This window comes from Spermophilus citellus, assembly GCF_964194105.1.
Source record: "Spermophilus citellus genome assembly, chromosome: 2".
Lineage (NCBI taxonomy): Eukaryota > Metazoa > Chordata > Mammalia > Rodentia > Sciuridae > Spermophilus > Spermophilus citellus.
The window spans coordinates 205647423-205668053 of record NC_138183.1 but is presented as its reverse complement, the minus strand read 5'-3'; the positions used below and the strand labels follow the sequence as shown (position 1 = coordinate 205668053).

Genomic DNA, 20631 nt, shown 5'->3' with positions numbered 1-20631 from the left:
AATATATATGACATTCCATATTTCTATTCTACCTATGTCCCCACCCTTGTTTTATTTAGTCTTAATTTTACAATTCAGTGTATTGAGTACTAAAGGTTCTTTTGTTGAAGTTTCCCCACTGATCTTTTGGCTGGATTAGGCTCATCTGCTAATAAACACAATGGCTCATGAATACAATATCCAATCAGTTCTAGAATGTTCAAATTCACTTTTTTCTTACCACTATAACTGAAGAAAAACTCAGCTTGATACCAAATCTTGATATTGCTACTCTATTGCTATGATTTACCTTCAGAAGTATAATGATAACCCAACTTATCAAGTTAAAAAGTTTCTGCATCTCAGATTTCATTGTTCTAGGTCAATTTTTCCAGGTACACGGTGGGTCCTTTTAAAGATGTAGTTAATATATTCCTCATTCCCAGAAAGTTTTTTTGAATCATAATTTAACCATTACTTCTGTTGCAAGATTTCTCTTTTTCACACAATTCCATTAACTGAAGCTCCTTTGCTGATCTTCTCGTTTACTTTTTCCTGAGATCTTTTTTTGCTTCTTCATCTCATTTTCATTGAATGTCCTTCAGATTTTCACTCTTGATTATTTTGTAATTCATTCCTCCTTTTAAGACAGTTTTCTTTTCTTCAATTTCTTTCCTGAGTTTGATATACTCTTCCTGCATTTCTTCCTTTTTTTCACTCATTTCTTTCCTTGAATACCAAGTTTTGGTTTGCTAGTTTGTGAAGAGCTATGGTTTGAATATGGTTTGTTCCCTCCAAGACTCATGCTGACATTTAATCTCCATTTCAAGGTATGAAGAAGGAAGCTCAATTACCTATGGTGTTATAAGGTGGGGATTTTGGAAGGTGATCAGGTTTAGGTAGGGTTATCAGGGTGGAGCCCCATGACTGAATACTGAGGCTTCTTAAAAGAAAGACCAGCAGTGTTTCTTGTTGTGCACCATGTAATACCCCACGCTGCCTGGGAACTCTGCCAGCAAGAAGGCCATTACTTGATGCAACCCCTCACCCTGAACCAGAAGTGAGCCAAAATAAACCTCTAGTCTTGGTAACTTACCCTGTCTGTGGAGCTGTTATTAGCAACAGAAAATGTACTGAGACAGAATACTCAGAGTATTGAGTTACAGCATTCTAATGCTGTTATTTTCCTGAAGTTAGGTTTTTTGTTTTGTTTTGTTTTTTGGTGAGTGTGTGGGTACTGAGAATTGAACCCAGGGGCTCCATTGAACTACTTCACCAGTCCTTTTTAAGACAGGATCTCACTAATTTGCTAAGGCTGTGTAGTTGGACACAAACCTTTATTTTATTTGTCTATTTTTAATGTGGTGCTGAGAATCGAAGCCAGGGCCTCGCACGTGTAATCCTGCTGCCTCAGCCTCCCTAGTTGCTGGGATTACAGGTGTGCTTCACTGTGCCTAGGTGTAATACTTTTTTCTATGTTGTTTAGTTCCAGTTGCTAATGTTTTGGTAACAATTTTCTTATATGCGTGAAAAATTCTCTCTCTCTCTCACATACACACACACAGACACGCACACACACAGAGTCTTTGGCTTAGTATCAGGATAACAGCAGCTTCATAAAACAAACTGAGAAGGATTCTGACCTTTCTATTTTTGAAAGAGATTGGTAAAACTGGTATTCAGTGTTCTTAAAATGTGTGGTACAAATATCCAGTGAAACAATTCAGATTTGTAGACTTCCTTTTCAAGAGATTTCTAATTATGAATTTAATTTGCTTAATATTTATGGGGGTATTCAAATTATCTAATTCATATTGGTTGAGTTACAGCTTGTGCTTCTGAAGGTATTAGTTCATTTTAGCTAATAAACTAGGCTGTCAAATTTCTGTGTGCAGAGTTGTTCATTATACTACTCCCTTTTATATCACTTTGGTATCTACAAGATCTGCAGTGATATATCCTTTTCATTTCCCAAACTGGAAATTTCATTTCTCTGCTACAGGTTTTAAAACTTACTGAATTTTTCAAAGAATCAGTTCTTATTAATTTTCTATACTATTTCCCGTTTTAAATGTCACTGATTTCAACTACTTTCTTTTTTTGTCATTCCCTCTAGTGTTTTGAGATTTTTTTGGCTCTTCTTTTCCTGGGTTAGGTGAACTCTTAAGATTACTGACTTGAAACTTTTCCACTTTTAAAATTAAACTTTCAATACTATAAATTTTCCAACACTGATTTAGCTGCCTGAAATTTGGTATCTTTTCATATTCATTTAGGTCAAAGTATTTTTTTATATTTCCTCTTTGACCCATGGATTATTTAGAAGTATGTTGCTTAGCCTTCACATTTTGGTGATATCTGTGTTTTCTGTTAGTGATATCTATTCTGATACCATTGTGGTTGGAAATCATGTACACTATGATTTTCTTTTAAATTTGTTGAGGTTTGTTTTATAGCCCAGAGTAGATCTATCTTTCAAGGCACTTGAATGTATACTCTGCTTATTGGATAGAGCATTTTTAAAATGTCAACTAGATCCTGTTGGATAATGGTGGTATTGAGTTCTTCAGTAACTGCTATTTCTGTTTAGTCATCCTATCAATCAATTGGTAAGAGTGGGTAGTAAAGTCTGCAACTATAATTGTAGATTTATCTATTTCTCTTTTCAGTTCTGGCGGTTTTTGCCTCACATACTTTGTAGCTCTGTCACCTGGTTTATACAAACTTAGAATTGTTGTCTTGATGAACTTTTTTTTTAATGTTTATTTTTAGTTGTAGTTGGACACAAACCTTTATTTTATTTGTCTGTTTTTAATGCGATGCTGAGAATCGAACCCAGGGCCTCGCTAGGTGAGTGCTCTACTGCTGAGCCATAACCCCAGTCTGGTAGACTGACTTTTTTAAAACAAGATACAATGCCCCCGACTACAGTAATTTTCTTTTCTTTAAAATCTACTTTATCTGATACCAGTATAGCTATTCCTGATTTCTTCTGATTAATATTTGCATGTTGTATCACTTTTCATCCTTTTACTTTCTGCCTTTACCAAATATATTTAAAAAGCATTTCTTGTACATAGCCTATTACTGTGTCACTTTTTAAACATATGTTGCTCATCTCTGCCTTTCAATTGGTATATTTACACCATCTATATGTACCATTTTGGTTTTTGTTTCATGGTTATTTTTATTTACTTTCTTCTGTCATCCCAAGGGCTACCTGAACATTTTTTAAAATTATACTTTGATTTATTTATACAGAAAATTTACAGTGGTTTTGAGCATACCTCTTTTTCAGTGATTGCTCTAATTATTAATATTTTGTGTGTATTTAAGAAAAATCTGACTAGTCAGTTGGTGCCATTCTTTTATCAGTTTAAGTGTAGAAATGTTACCTCCCTTTATGTCTTTAGACACGACCTAATTTACGATAAACTTGTCTTAAATATTTCACTACACACATTGAGAATCATATCAGATAGTATCGGAATTTTGGACTAATCAAACCTAATTTGGAAAACTCAGTAAGGAAAGAAACCTACAATATTGATTCACATTTTTGCATACCTTGTTCATTCTTCCTTCCTGATGTTCCAAGACGTCTTCCTTTATAATTTCCTTTCTATTTAGAGACCTGTCTAAACCATTTTTCTTTTTTAAGAACATGTCTGCCGCTAACAAACTCTCTCAGTTCCCCTCATCTGAGAATGTCTTGATTGTCTCTTCATTCTTGAAGAATATTTTCACTGGGTGTAATACTTTGGCTGACAGTTCTTTTCTTCTGACAATTGAAAAAATGTGCCCCTTCCTTCTGGTCTCCATAGTTTTTGATGAAAATGTGCTTATGAGAAATCAGAGAGCTTTTCATCTAAAGAAAGGCATGTTTTCTCTTTTGCTAGTTTTCATTTTCTTTAAGTTTCCAGAAGACTGCTACAGCTGAACTTAATGTAGAGTTCTTTTGGTTTATACTGTTTGGGGTTCATTAGCTCCTTGGATCTAAAGGTCTGTGCCTTTTGCCAAATTCAGGAAGTTTTTGGCCACTATTTCTTTGAGTACTTTTTTCCTCTCCTCCCAGTACTCCAATGCCACAAGTTTAACTTTTTGTTATAGTCCCAAAGGTCCCCGAAAACTTTCCAGATTTTATTATTCTATTCTATCTTTCTGCTGTTTAGACTGGCTAATAGCAATTGTTCTACCTTCACGTTCATTGATTTTCTTCTACTGTCTCCTAGCTGTTGAAGCTATCCATTGAATTTTTTAGTTCTAAATTTCATTTCTTGGTATCTGTTATTTTTTCCCTGAGAATTCCTATTTTCTCATTTGTTTCAAGTGGAGTTGAAATTGCTCACTGAAATATTTCTATGATGATTGCTTAAAAATGTTTCTCGGATACTTTTAGTATCAATGTCATTTCAGAGACGTGATTTTTTGCTTTTAATTTGAACTAAGACTTCTTACTATACAATTTTCAAAAACTAAAATATGGATATTTTGGTATTCAGTATGAGATTTTGGACCTTATTAAATCTTTTGGTTTAGCTATTTGTCTTTGACACTGGTTTTCTACTCAGCAGGGGCTCCTCATTACTGCTGGGCAGGAGTGTCTTATTAATGCTTCCCTTATTGTCTCCACTGGCTCTACAAAGTTGGAGGAGGCTTATGACATTATCCTAGAAGGGAGTGAAAATCCTAATTCTCCATTCGGCCTTCTCTTGCAGCATTCTACTGGGGAAGGGAAAGAGCAACTCTTCAATATCCAAGTACGGATAGGAGGCCAAGGAGGTCTAATACTATTCTTATATGAGATAAAAATCCTGATTTCCTACTCAGCATTCTCTTGACACCTCCGAAGTGGGGCCAGGGTTGGGCGGAGTGGTGGATGAGGGTGGTCAAGGAGAGTTCTTATAATGTTCTAAGGTTAATTATAACTTCTAGGATCTCCATTTAAGGGGTATGAGTTGAAGTGAGATCACAGTTTTTCTTTGGTGTGTGGCTAAAGGACAGTGATTAACATCTAAAAGTTTTCTGACTTGCCAGCTGCAATTTTTCCTGGTCCTTTGGCCAGAGAGTGCAGATTATTTTAGTCTGCGCCCATTGCTATTTCCGGGTTGCAAACTTCTTCAGCTCCAAGTCAGGGATACATTAGGCAAAAAGAAAACCCAGGGAACTCACCACCATATTATTCCTTGGGTGCTGAGGTCCCTAGTCTGTATGCCTTCTCTCCACCTTTCAGAGTCTTCTATTTATGTTATATATAATGTTCAAGGTTTTCAGTTGTTTTAATGGGAGGAATAGAGCAATGTATATATCTACTCCATCTGAAAGCAGAAATCCCCACTTTGAAAACTGGTTCCCACTATATCAAACCACACAAATTCCTGGAAAAATGAGGGTAGAATCTGTGGAAGAGATTTTTCTTTATGTGATATTTACATATTTGGAAAATTTGGACCACTCTTTCATCCAAATGAGTTGTATCCAGTCCAAATCATCTGTTAAATCAGGGCAGGACTTGTGACATAAACTTCTATAAACTAAATACTTAAAATGCTTTTGATTTCATAAATACTAATTTAACAATTTTCCATTCAAACTATAACAAAATCAAACCTTAAGCAATGTTTGCTTAAGAAACAAAAATCTTTTTATATTATCTGAACTCTCCAAGGACACTATATAGAAATACATGAAGCTTAACTCAGTTTCAGACTTTTGAACACATATCATCATTTAAAAAATGCCTAAAATAGGTTCTGCTAAGAGTAGACACTAAATAAATATGTGACATGACAAAATATAACCATACAAAAGACAGTGTCCAAAATTTTACAGTTAAAGGGAGAAGAACTTCCTGGGATAATGTCAAATATATGAGGTTATATCATTTATAAAATATGCTTCTTTAATTAACCAACAAAAATTCCATTTCTAATTTCTATGTGTCACTAGAATGTATTTAGAATTATTTTCTTATAATACATCCTCAAATATTCTTGGCAATAAGCAGACTCAAAGTTACTTTGATTACACAAAAGGTTCCAATTACCTAAAAAAACATTAAGAATATAATTTTCTTAAAGCACTAATGCAAGTAATACTTTAGCTGTTACTAATTTTTTAGGATTAATAAGATATGTAAAATAGGACTATAGTTACATTTTATACACATACATTTTATATACATATATATAGTTATATTTTTATACACATATTTTAGAACTCTTGCTCCCCCCCTCAATATCCTAAGGACATAAATGTTAACAAAGGAGATATTTCTTAAATCACCTAATGCAAGGATTCTACGAAGTGTTACTCAGAATCCTAATGTGCCCTGAGACAGATGTCCCTCAGAAAAAGAAAATGCTATGTTAAACATATAAGAACAAATTTCTCTATTACAGGGATCATTGGGGCATTTAAAATAACATGTGAGTGTGATCTTCCAAAAGAGGATTATAGTTACAGTGTTACAAATTTATTTTATCAAAGTAGTCTTTCCAGGAAGATCTATTAAGTCCTGTTAGAAATTAGTGCTGAAGAGAGCTCAATCGAAAAAACACAGAATGGTAGAAAAGCCCTTAAATATGTATTCCCTACTTGGCTACATAAAATGAAGATCAGAAATTTAATAAATATCAGTTTTAATAATTTAAAAAAAACTGAATAAAAAATAACACGATGACCTTTTTTTAAATTGTAAGAGACTCCTAGCATTCATTATAAAATCATCTCATGCTGAAAATTTAAAACAATGATTATAGATGTTAAAATGATAAATTGGCTGAGTGCTAATTTCATTTGTATTTTAATCTTAAATATTATCCAAGTTAATTCATTGAGCATGAAGATATATAACTACAGATATTAGATATTTCAGATTGAAGTTAAAAATAAACACTTTAATTTTTAATGTAAGCTATTTAATTGTCTGAAATTAAATACCAGGTTAATTAGACTTTATACACATAGCCAAAATATTGTGGCTCACTGAACAGAACATAAAATAAACTGAGCATGATAATCACCAACACTGTATGTGCATGTATATACTAGTGAATGTGTGTATATATCCGGTAAGATAGAAATATTAGAATTCACTAATAAAGGTAGAAAAATAAGTTTTAAGAATTCAATTAAAATTTAGGTCAAATTTAAGAGCCTGAATTAGCAATTTTATAATGGCTCTTTTAAGTAGGTTTTTTCAATCTATAAATCAAATTCTTTTTAAAACACAGAATTTACAAAATACACAATGGCAAACAGTGATATAAAATTAATTTAGATGTTGTATGATATTTGTGATTGAAGAAGTATATATAGCTTATAGGTTTTAAATCCAAAAGTAATGAGAAATCACTTACCTCTAACTAAATTTCTCTGAAGGTAGTATCCTCCTTAGAACCCCTATCTTGGGTAGTTTCACCTGCTGTAATTTCCCTCAAGAGATTGCAGCAAAGTCTAAGAAGTATTAAGTTCCCTTCTGCAAGTCCTATTAGTGCATGTTTGTTATAAACCTGTTCACATACTGCTTCATAGCTGTAACTTTCAATTCCCACTGAACCACCACCACCACCACCACCCATGAAGGATACTGCCTTGGCAAATTTCATTTAGAATTCTGATACTGTTCACTTCTCCTAAAGTATCCTCCAAATTACTTAATTGCTGTATCTATAATACACTCAACACAGTGGAGGCAAATCAGCAGGTAAATAATGACTAAGTAATTATATTTGCTGAATGCTCAAATATAAAATCCCAACATAATAGCACCAAAAAACCTATCTTTCTCAATATTCAATTAATGTATAAAAGATTAAACTGAAAAAATCTTCCATAAAAAAATACCTTAATAGAGAAGGTAGAAAAAAATAGTTGCCATCACTGGGGACTGACTACCAAATACGTCCCTAGTATATTTTGTCAGAGAAATGCCAATACTTGAAAATTAGTTAAAAAATCAGTAATTAAAAGACAAACATTAATAATTTTTTTGGTGGTTTTTTTAGTACATTTCTACTTCAAACTGCCAAAATATAGTTCAAAAAAATAATAAATAAGACAAAATGAAAATGGAAAACAAAACTAGCTATCCAAATCAAGGCCAATTTAATAAACTAGAATGGAAATTTACAAAGGGCACTACTAACCATTTAACAAAAATTTTTGTTTTAAGTATTCAGGAAGCAGACTGTGAGAAGTTTTGGCAATAAGGAGACTTATCTCACACTATCAAGAACAGATCTTTTACTTAGATACTGATTTTGAATTCCCATTGACTGATTCTAAAAATTCTTATTATTTCCCAATAGCTATTATAAAAGGAGGGGTGGGGGGGAAGCAGGCCTGGTCTGGTGGCACACTCCTGTAACCCCAGTGACTTGGGAGGCTCAGGCAAGAGAACCTGAAAGTCAAAGCCAGCTTCAGCAACTTAGTGAGGCCCTAAATAACTTAGTGAGACCCTGTCTGTAAATAAAAAATATTTTTAAAAGGCTGGAGTTGTGGCTCAGTGGTTAAGCAATCCAGGGTTCAATCCCCGGTACTATTAAAAAAAAAAAAAAAAAAAAAAGAGAGAGAGAGAGAGAGAGAAGGAATCAATATCACACAGGGCAGAGGACTAAATCATCCTTGTGGCACTATTTTAAAAATCAGTGTTTTATATCTTTAAAACACTGATTTTAGCTAAGAGCTACCTTTAGCTTGATAACAGTTTAAGTAAAACTCAAAACGACAATATGATGAAATACTACTTTTTAAATATTTTTCATTTAGCTCCAGAAGTTTCCCCTTCACATAACAGTTTAAATAAAGGTTTCTGAAGAACAACTCCTTCCATCACCCTCCTTTTGTCTAAGTAAGCACACATACACATAGATAAAATATAATAAGACAAAACAATTAAGAAATAGATGCCAAGAAGAGGAATGAGAAAAACCTTAGATAATCCCACAATTATATACTTATATAGTTTAAGAATAATTAAGGTGGCTGGGCATGGTGGTGCATACTTATAATCCCAGATGCTCAAGAGGCTGGGGTAGGAGAGTTTTAAATTGAAGACCAGACTGGGAAATCTAAGACCCTACCTCAAAATATAAAATAAAAAGGGTAGGAATGTAGCTTAGTGGAAGACTGCTCCTGGGTTCAATTTCAGTACCATAAAAAATAATCATAATACTAATAAATTTAAAAATCAATAATAATTTAGATGAGTATAAATAGTTCTGATTCTTCAAATGTCTGGGCTTATACAATATATTTTTAAAATAAATATTTAGAATGTGGATGTTTCTTAAAAAATTTGTTATTTGTCATAAAAACAAGGTGTTATTTTTTCCAATATTTAAAATATACAGATCAAAACAAGTCCCCCTTGGGGCTGGGGTTGTGGCTCAGCGGTAGAGCTCGTGCCTAGCACATGAGAGGCCCTGGGTTCAATCCTCAGCACCACATAAAAATAAGTAAGTAAAATAAAGATATTGTGTCCAACTACATGTAAAAAAATAAATATTAAAAAAAAGTGCCCCACCAAAAAGTACTTTCTAATGTAAAAAAGGGCTACAAAAATAACATTATAAATTGCTGAGTGGTTAAAAAAGGATAAAGGTAAATCATCTAATTACCTATCAGAAAGAATAAAACACTGAGCCCTGAGGCAGTACATGGGCATTTACTTTCCCTCTTAATACATGCACTATTAGAACTCACTGAAGGATCAAATATCTTTTAGATCTTGCTATGTTAAATGCAGGAATGACTAACAACCCAAGAAGGTGTATCTAGGATGATACTTACCATATAAGAGATTATACCACTGTGCTATTATGTATTCTGTGTAAGGATACACAAGCAGACAGCTGAAAGGTACACACCACACTAGCAAATGCTTGGCTGGACCCGTAAGGTCGGATGACCAATGGAATATCAAGATATGTGTCGATTCTCCAGCCCTCATAACCACATTCCAGACATCTCACGTAGTCCTTCAGCTTGCCTTGATATAGTTCATTTATAAGATCAGCCTAAAAATAAGAACATTTACAGTTTTAAAACTATTTTTTAAAAGTAATTTTTAGGATATATGAATACACCACAATTCATGCCTTTTAGAATGAGTTACAAAAGGATACTGATTTTTAATAGTAAAGTCTTTAAAAAGCTCTAATGTAAGATTTATTCAAAATCTTATAGAGAAAATTCAAGGCTTGACAAAAATCACCTAAAAATCAATAAAATTAGATCAATACTAATTTAAGAGTCAACTGCAAAAATTAACTATTTCAATACTCCATAGCACTAACACAACCAACTACTAAATTAGGTTTTGATGAAATCAGTTACCAATGCATTATCATATTCTCTTTTCATTAGGATGAGAATACATCCTAAACTACCACTTTAGGCATAATAATAATATTGTAGATAAATTCACTAGTAGTGTTTTATAGCTTCACATATGCATATTAATAATCTCACAATAATTACCTTCTGATTTATAAACTCATATTTTCTAGTTTCTGATACAAATAAAACTTCTCAATTTTCAATAACATAAAATAATTTAAAGGAGAAATATTATACATTAATGATATAAATGTCTAGAAATTTTTATAAAAATTTAAAATTTATCCCCCTCACTATCCTCACCTAAAAGAATGGAGATCTCTCATCTAGTCCCCAAACATAGCCACTGAGGCTCTTCTGGCTCAAAATAGGCAGGCAACTCCCTGAGTAAGCACCCTCCATATGAATGTCTTCCTCTAGATATTTTTTTACCAAAACCTGGGAACTCAGGAGAAATGCCCGGTTGATCTTAATCGAAGTGGTGACCCACAGAGAGGGATGTAACAAGGAGGAAGGATAACTTCAGACCTATGAAGAAGAAAGAGTCCCTAATACCATTTACATAAAGTTACTAAAAAAGTCCCATAGGACTATATAGAGAAACTAAATCACTAAATGAACTTAAAATACTTTTTATTATCTCAAGCAAGAACAGATCAAAGAAAGTATTATATAATTTATTTTTTTCATAAATTTACATTTCTTAAAATGTCTAGCCCTATAAGCCTTCAAAACAAATACATCCTAAAGAAAATGTGATGTATATATACACAACAGACTATAGCTCAGCCATAAAAGAGAATGACTTAGGGCTGGAGTTGTGTGGCTCAGTGGTAGGGCAATGGCTGGGCGTGTGTGAGGCACTGGGTTTTATCCTCAGCACCACTCAAAAAATAAATAAATAAAGGTATTGTGTCCATCTACAACTAAAAAAAAAAAAAGAATGACTTTGACTTTTGCTAGTAAATGGATGAATCTGGAGACTATCATTCTAAGTGAAATAAGTCAATTCCAAAAAACCAAAGGTCAAAATGTTCTCTGATATATGGATGCTAATACACAAGTGGGGGACTATGAGAGTAGTGGATTAGACAAAGGGTAATGAAGGGAAAGGATGAGGGACAGGAATAGGAAAGATAGTAGAATGAATCAAACATAACTTTCCTATGTTCATTTATGAATACACCACCAGTGAAACTCCACATCTTGTACAAACACAAGAATGGGATCCTAATTAGAATAAGTTATACTCCATGTAAGTATAATATGTCAAAATACACTTTACTGTCATGTATATCCCAAAAGAAAAAACAAACAAAAACAACAAAATGGATCCACCACTGCTGTCTATCATAATACTATTTACTTAATGAAGCTTTCGTCATTAACTTGTCCTAGTCATGTGATTATGCGTTTTGCACTTAGGAGGGTGTTTTAAAGAGGTTCAAGCCACTGTTTTTCGCACACTGGATACCAAATCACTATATAAGGAAACTGCTTATATCTCAACCTTGCACACAGAACTGTAACAAAGTTTTATAAAACAATACTTACCCTTATTTACTTATGTGATGCTCTCTTATACTTTCCTATTCTGTTCCATTTTTGAAAGTCCTGGAAGAGATTCCCTAAACTGACTTCCTAACTCATGAATGGATCATAATCTAGTGTTTGAAAGACTTCTAATCAGAAACCAGACTCTCCAAGCTACCTTATACACTCTGTCACTTTTATCCCTGTAATACTTTTTTATTATAATAAAATACTTCCAGATACTGACTCCCATTTAACTCAGACTCAGTCCTTATTCCAATGATATGTCTCATATGTTCTTCCCACTCCTAACCCACTTCTCCTTCCACTGGATAAGATTAGGGTCAGATCAATAAGGATCCTAAATGTCAAAAGCATGTCTAAGGCTGGGGTTGTGGCTCAGCAGCAGAGCATTCGCCTAGCAACTGCGAGGCCATGGGTTCGATCCTCAGCAACACATAAAAATAAATAAACAAACGTATTATGTCCAACTACAACTAAAAAATAAATATTAAAAAAGTGTATGTCTACACTTCATTGGTTAAAATGAAGGAAATGCTGAATGAATATATTTTAGAATGTTAGAGATTATAAGACATAATTTACTTAGTAAATATCTGGAAATATGGTTCAAAATCACTCTTCCAAAATATATATGTGTACATACATGTAAAGTATATATGTGTATATATGTGTGTGTGTATATATATATATATATATAAATTATATGATTTAGAGTTAAAGGAGACCTTCTTGATCATACAGTCCAATTTTATTATTTTAAAATGAAGTCAGTGAGGTCTAGGATGGTTTATTGAAGATGTTTATGACTCAGTTGATAGCCAAAAGAGAAACTAGTAATTTCAATTCCACATTCAGTGCTCAACCACTGAACTAACTGCCCAAGTTTTAAAACATTCCAATGGAATAAAAATTACTTTAAACATTATTGATTAGAAAAAGGCCCCTCAATTTCAGAGAGAGGAATTACCTGTTCTGTCTGCTTCCATTTCTGTTCCAAAGCATCAAACATGACTCGGCATAGTTCTTGTACGTCATGCTGCTGCCAAGCTATTTAAGGAAAAAAAATTAATTAAAAATAGCAATAAACAGTATAATGAACAATTAATTTGTTCTTTAAAAACAAATAGGCCAGAGCTGGGGTTGTGGCTCAGTGACAGAGTGCTTGCCTAGCTAGTGCGAGGCGCTGGGTTCGATTCTCAGCACCACATATAAATAAATAAAATAAAGGTCCATCGACAAATAAAAATATATTTTTTTAAAAAAACAAAAAAACCAATAGGCTGAAATATAGAAATGTCTACTTTAAAAAATATTAAATTTTACAACAACACAAAAATACACATTATAGTCATGAGAAGACAATCACAAAGAAAAGAATCAAGAGATCTCAGTATTTCATTAAATAGTATAAACTTTCTGGTGCTATAATATTTGTTATTTTTTATTGCAGAGCTAAGAAATGTATTAGGAAAAACTCTACAGCAAAAATCTTCAAAATTTCTAGTTTAAGTTGTCAAAGATAGGGTGTAAACTTATAAGAGAATTTGATTGACCAAAAATTTACCCCTCAGAGCTTAAATATTTAAAAACAAGTTGCTTTAAAATCCCAGCAAAAATGAGAAGGCTTAAAGTAAAGAAAATCAAGTTGTTATTATATATATGTGTAACATTTTTGTCCTCCAGAATTCCTCTGAATATTAGAAATACTCATTATATTACAAGAGAATAAGTACCCTCACTACTATCCCATCCAAAGCTCCTTGTAACATCTGTGGTTTCAATTGCTCTTTTTTTGCTTGTTTGTAACAAAACAAAAAGCCTTTGAAGTTGGTATGGGATACTTGTCACTGGATCTTCTTCAGATTCTTCAAATTCCCATCTATTAAAATAAAATATTTGAAAATTATTTATAAAATAATTTTTTTGAAAGCATAATATCAAAATCACAGTTATATAAGATCTTAATTCTAGAAGAGATACAGTTTGAATATAATCTGAAAGTAATAATATTTAATGAAACATTAGTCTTTCTCTAATTTATAAATTTAGAACTTTAGACATTAACAAGAAAAATCATGAGTTGGCAACAGCTTAAGAATGAGAGGCAAAACTCACATAACAGTTAACTGTCAAACTTGAACTAAACTCTTGTCCTAGTTATTAATTTACAAAAAATGCAGAATGATATTAAATGACTTGAAAGTATACAATCATCAAAGCCCAAACTGTGGAAAAATCATAGGTCAAAAAACATCAGTTTTCAATACATAAATTTGGAAGATGGAAGGGGATTTTTAAAAGATTAAACAGATTAGGAATCTAATCAATCAATTGCAATGTACGAATCTTGTTTGGATCCAGATTTTAACAAGTTGTTAAAAAAAAATGAAGGCAATCAGGGAAATGTTCACTGAACTGTGATATAATTTGCAGAAGATACAATAGGGATGGGCCTTCCAAGTAATCATTGTAGAGGGTTATAAATTAAAAAATTACTCACAAATTGATAATATTCAAAGCTGGGTAATGGGTACAGAGATTCACTCTACTATTTCCCTATTTTTGAATGTTTGATAATTTCCAAATTAAATTTTTTAAAAAGGGAATACTGTATAAATAAATAAAATAATCCAGGTAAGATTTTTTTAAAAAATTTAAATCTATTTTCCAGTTGTAGTTGGACACAACACCTTTATTTTATTTATTTATTTTTATGTGGTGCTGAGGACTGAACTCAGGGCCTTGCACATGCTAAGTGGGCTCTCTACCGCCGAGCCACAACCCCAGCCCTCAGGTAAGATTTTTACGCTCACAAATTTATAAATGGTCATTCATTCCTGGACAGGGATTGTCTCAATAGCAAGTGAACTACAACCAAAGAACTTAAGATCTCATGACAGAAATAAGATTGGGGGACTAAAGTTGATTACTATACTCACGAAAGTTCTCAAGATGATTCTATATTCAATAAGACAATGAAAGCAAAGTATTAAGAACAATATTAATGATATTGTAGATCTTAAATTAGCAATAAATTATTTTTGTACTTTCCACTCTCTTGCTTTCTAGTTTCAAAAGAGTGCTTGAGCATTAATTTTTCTTGGATACAGTTTACAAACTTTTTCAATTTTGAAAAAACACGGTCCTCTTAATAAAAGTGTTCAACATTTTTCTTACTTTAGGAGTTAAAAAATTAGCTGTGATCTTGCCCCTTGTCTCACAGATAACAATGAAGTGTGTCTCACTTTTTCTTCTCAAGGCTTCCTGCAAACACCTCTACCCCATATCACATCTGCTTTAACCCTCCCCCTTCTATATTTAATCCCCACCTCCCTTTCCTTCTGGTTATCCTCAATGGAAAGTATTTAGAATTGACACTGTGGAATCTAAAATTCTCTCACTAGCTCTAAGGGATCACTGAAATTACAGAGAATGGTTAAATTTCTTGTAAGGAAAATTCACTAGAGAAAAGGAATTACTGTAATATAAAACTGAATTCTTATCTGTCCTTTTATTTCTGTACAAATACCTTAAAAAGTTTTAAATCTTGCCATTACTAGCTATTACTTCTGGTTATCTAAAGTTAGAATATTTGGTGCCACATTTGATTCTTCCCTTTCCCTTACTACTAATTAGAGTTTATTACTAAGTCATATCTGTTTTCACTGATCATAATGTAACCACTGTGACCATCATCATCCTGACTCTGATGCATCTATGCCTGGTTAAATGGCAGATCTCTCTTTCAAATCAATCTTTCACAATGCACCATGTAAATTTTCCTATAATGATGTATCTAACACATCACAAGCCTCTAAATCAAAACTGAAGGGTCTCTGTTGGCCAATACAGAACAAGAGAAAACAAACAAAACTATCCCTTCATACTAGCCCTACTCTATGTAATTCAGCAAGGTCCTCAGTTCTACATTATGAAACAACATCATTGCTCTAAGGAATAGTTCTGCCACTTGCTATACTTCACTCTTTTCTACCTCCAATGCATGTAGCCTTTCTCTTTGACTTTATGCTCATGTTCCAACACCCCCCACACCCACTATTAGGCTCCATTCATAATAGATTACTTTGGTTCCTACAAGGCCTCTCTGCACTTGCAGCTCTTATGCCTTGAATGCTCTTCCCAGGATCTTTACAGGGCCATCTCCTGTGAAGGATAGTTACATGGTATTTCCCTTCTTAATTTCCTACTCAAAGTTGTGACCCAACTCCAACCCCTGTGACCTCCTGACAGTTATACTCTCCAAATTACTCTTGCTTTATATATCTTCATGCATACAAGACAGTGTAAAATGAGCTATTTATTATTTACACAGATTTACCAAAGACAGCTCCAAAGGAGGGACTTTGTCTTATTCAACACTGTCATCTCTATGCCTAATAGAATACTTTGCACATAACTATGTTTGCTGAATAAACAGCCCTGGCTGTGCTCCTATTTTTCTCCACAGTGCTAAAATTTCACAGACCATTTTAAGGGTATTAGAACTCACAGTTAAACAAGCTTCTGGGATTCCCCAGGGCAAAGTACTTAACCTTTCTGTGCCTTCAGTTACTTTCTTTGTAAAATGGGGTAAAAACAGCACATAATTCATAGTTAATTATGACAACTAAGTCTGTAAATAATATAATAAAGTACTCAGGATAGTCCTGATATAACATTTATTATTAACTTATTACTCACTTTTGAAAATCTTCCTGTCTGCAATGTCCTCTTTCTTCTCAATCTGGCCAAACCATAGCTAGTTTCAACCTCAAGTTCTACATTAAGCCACATCAAGTTTCATTAATCTCTCTTCCCTCTAAATTCTCATGGCCTTTAGCTGTCCTTAAATGTTTAAACTTTAAACTGTTTCACAAATACAAATATTGCTATTGTGGGAAGATCTGTAAATTACTCAAAAATAAAGATTATATTTTTGAACTCCTTCTCTGCCAAGTGCCCCATGAATAAATATTACTGGGCAACACGTACATGTCAAAATTTTACAAGTAAATTAAAGTGACAAGATTACTGGTAATATAATGTTTAAGCAATACAGCCAATAGTAATAAAAGTTTTAAAAGTAATTCAACTACAAATTTCCATAATTTCAAAGATGTTTCTCAAAAGTAAAAAAGGAAAAGTTCATTTATTCATACTTTAAAAAATAAGTTATATATATATCTTGAAGAAAATATACAAAGCAAAGGTATATTAAATGTATTACAGTAGGATATTATTTAATCTGATGTAGTCTTTTAGAAACACTGAGAGACCCTTATTTACAATAAGATTTAAAAAATAGGGGTGGGGTTGTGTCTCAGTGGCAGAGCACTTGCCTCGCACATGTTAGATCCTCAGAACCACATGAAAATAAATAAACAAAATAAAGATATTTCTTAAAAAGAAAGAAACGTTATCCAGAATAAATGAGTTCTTTTAAAAAAAAAAAGAAAAGAGTTGGGAAAAAATGGGGGATGTAGCTCAGTGGTAGAGTCCTGGCCTAGCATGCAATGGGTGCTGGATTCAACTGCAGTGCTCAGGCACACATGAAAAGAACGTCGTGTTTTATTTTAATTAGAAACAAAGCCTACAAATTAAAACTAATCCTTGAATTCTTAAATTGAAAGGTAAAAAAAAAAAATAAGTGTATGCATTATATATTCAAATTCTTTCAAAAGCCAATTAACCTATTTACTTCTTCATAAAAATGTTACAGCTACCAGAAGATGCCTAAATTTTACCTAAATATCCTACTACCCTAAATTTTATCCTTTTGTTGCCTGTACATTTCTGATTCTTTCTCCCCAAACATTTCACAGGTCAGTCTTTCACAAGATCCTTTTCCCTTTATAATATTCAAGAAGCTGCAACTTAAAAAGTAAGAAATGTTCCACTCATGCTAACTAAAATAAGCCATTCCCCAAAAAACGAAAAGCCAAATGTTCTCTCTGATATTCGGATACTAACATACAACAAGAGGATGGGGAGGGAAGAATACAAGTTCATTGGATTAGACAAAGGGGAATGAAGAGAAGGGAGGAGGGATGGGAATGGGAAAGATAGTAGAATGATTCAGCTATAACTTTCCTATGTTCATATATGAATACATGACCAGTATAACTATACATCATGTACAATCACAAGAATGGGAAGTTATACTCCATGTATGTATAACAGGTCAAAATACATTCTACTGTCATGTATAACTAAAAAGAACAAACAAAAAATTATTTTGAAAAAGGAGAAGTGCTCCAAACTTTACAAATAAATACAAGAAATTAGTTAAAATTAGTTAAAAACCGTGTATTCCTTCTTATATCAAGTTTACTTACAAAATAGTTTTAAATACTCACTTATATAATGCATTCCTAAATTCAGGAGTCATAAAAAGTGTTTGCAAAAGGCTATTCAAATAGCATGTCATTGCCTGGTTTACTAATCCCACATATCCTTTGAAAAGAAAACACAAACATAAATACATATATATATATATGTATATATAAATTAGCATTTAGACTAAAAATAACAAGAGAAAACAATATGAATTTACAACATAATAAAAATTCATAGTTTAGGGTTACTAAATTAGAAATTATCTCCATTTTTTCCAGTAGCACCTAATAAAGATCCCTTTTCTAATATGTGAGCTATGTAAACCTTGTTTCTTAGAAGTCAGGCACTCTTTTTATAGATATGTCCAAAGATATATATATATATATATATGGATATTACATGGCATTCAATAAAATTTTAACATAGCATGGTATATTGGCATAGAAATAATATTCCCCAAACCTAAAAACTGTAGATTAAAATGGAAAAGTATAAACACATTCACTTTAAATATACACTCCCAACACAGGAAGACTGTACTGAATCAATTATTCTTGTTATCAGCCGTATAAACCAATTTCTACAACGACCACATACATGCATTACATGCTAACCCACAAAAGCTGAGACTCTTTTTTTTTTTAAAGAGAGAGAGATGGGGGGGGGAGAGGGAGGGAGGGAGAGGGAGGGAGGGAGAGAGGGGAGAGAGAATTTTTTTTAATATTTATTTTTTAGTTTTTGGCAGACACAACATCTTTGTGTGTGGTGCTGAGGATCGAACCCGGGCCGTACACATGCCAGGCGAGCGCACTACTGCTTGAGCCACATCCCCAGCCCTAAGCTGAGACTCTTAATGCAGAGTGACTTTCTCTATTTTAACAAGCTCATAAAGTATGAAATTGTATCAATAAGCATGCTATCCTATGCAGAGTGATTCAGATCCTTACCAGATGCATTTGTAGAACTCTATTTTACCAAAAAGCTATCTACCTTTTGCTAAGATTCAAGCTTTGATTTCTTATGCCTTTCGTCTTTAAGAATTGAGTACAAGAGTTCATGTATTTTGCCCTATGCTATTACATAATTATAAACTGCTTCAATTCCAGACCACCCCAACTAAGTTGTTCTCATAGAACTCTGTCTTTATTCCATATTAGAATCTTTATTGTACTGTTCTGTAATTTTTTATTTATGTCTTCCCCCATCAGACTACAAGAGCAGGGGTCAAATCTGATTTTTTTCTTTCTCTACTACTGCCAAACACAGCAGCAGATGCACATGAGGGAGCAGCATGACTTACAAGTAACATAAATTTGTAAGATATTTGGCTTATTTGTTAATAATGAAAAGCATTATTTCATTCTTAGTTCATATAAACAGACTCTTCTCCATAAACAGTGATCTGGCCTGGAAACTGGGTTGTTCCTCCTCCTCAGCTGAGCCTGCCTGGGATCTCCCTTCTCCATCTCCTTCCAGTTCCTCAACAGTAAGGGATGGCCAAATTACTGGGAGCCTTAAAAGGTAAATGAATAATTCAATCCCTTGTGTACCTAAAGACCAAACATGCACCACTAATTTGTGACCTGGTTTCCCTTTCATGTGCTTAAAACAACATGGTAAAAGGGAGGAGGGGAGACTGACAGAAGGTAGTACCATCAATTAAATTTTGCCATGAGCAATAAAAACCACACAGAAAGGTCCTTTGTACTTGTCTTAGCACCACATTTAAACAAAAGGAAAAGTATGTCTCATAATTGAACTATTTCCTCAAAGTTTGAAATTTTAGTGACACTAATAAAAATACCAAAGAATTTTAATGAATCTTGTCATTATGTATTGTCTAAATCAAACTTAAAGTGACCACTATCATCAAGTGGTTTCTATAGCTGAAATAACCGTAAATCAATATTTTTACTATAAGCTAGTAAGAAGGAAGAATGTGAGAACGTATGCCATCCTGTAGAAGGTACACGTAGAAAGAAATTCTATACAGAACCAACTAAGGAAGGAGAAAGCAAACAAGGTTAGCTTCTAGAGTAGGAAAAAGAAAACTGTTAAGATATGTATCATGAACTTAAAGATTCTAATCATGTGTGAATTAGAGACTTATCAAAGAAACTGACCAAAGACACTCAGACTTACAAGTTTCTAATCACTTGTGAATCCACATCAAACTTAGCCCCCAAATTTACATTCCCACAGTCTCCTATCAACAGTGGTTGGCTACCAGAAGGGGGTGACAAGCAAAGAGGACAGGGACATATACATTAAGTTCTCAACCCCCTTGCAATTTTGAGAAATGTGTTCCTAGAGCCCTGAGCTGAAATCATGATGTAAACATTTCATAAATGGTGCCAAGGTTTATAATAATTTCTTCAGGGAAATCCAAATTCAATAGTGACTAACAAAATAACT

At 33.1% G+C, this 20631-nt stretch overlaps 1 protein-coding gene across 5 annotated transcripts in view; it reads right to left on the bottom strand.

Moving 5' to 3' along the window:
* The window catches only part of USP47 (ubiquitin specific peptidase 47), a 110715-nt gene that overhangs the window by 44180 nt on the left and 45904 nt on the right, over positions 1 to 20631 (bottom strand). For all 5 annotated transcript variants that reach the window (XM_081262985.1, XM_081262989.1, XM_081262988.1 and 2 more), the window contains 4 exons: positions 18237 to 18333; positions 13614 to 13759; positions 12848 to 12927; positions 9852 to 10001 (listed from right to left, as the gene is read on the bottom strand). In XM_081262985.1, the coding sequence (XP_081119111.1) occupies positions 9852 to 10001; positions 12848 to 12927; positions 13614 to 13759; positions 18237 to 18333 (473 nt within the window). The remainder of the gene's footprint in view (positions 1 to 9851; positions 10002 to 12847; positions 12928 to 13613; positions 13760 to 18236; positions 18334 to 20631) is intronic.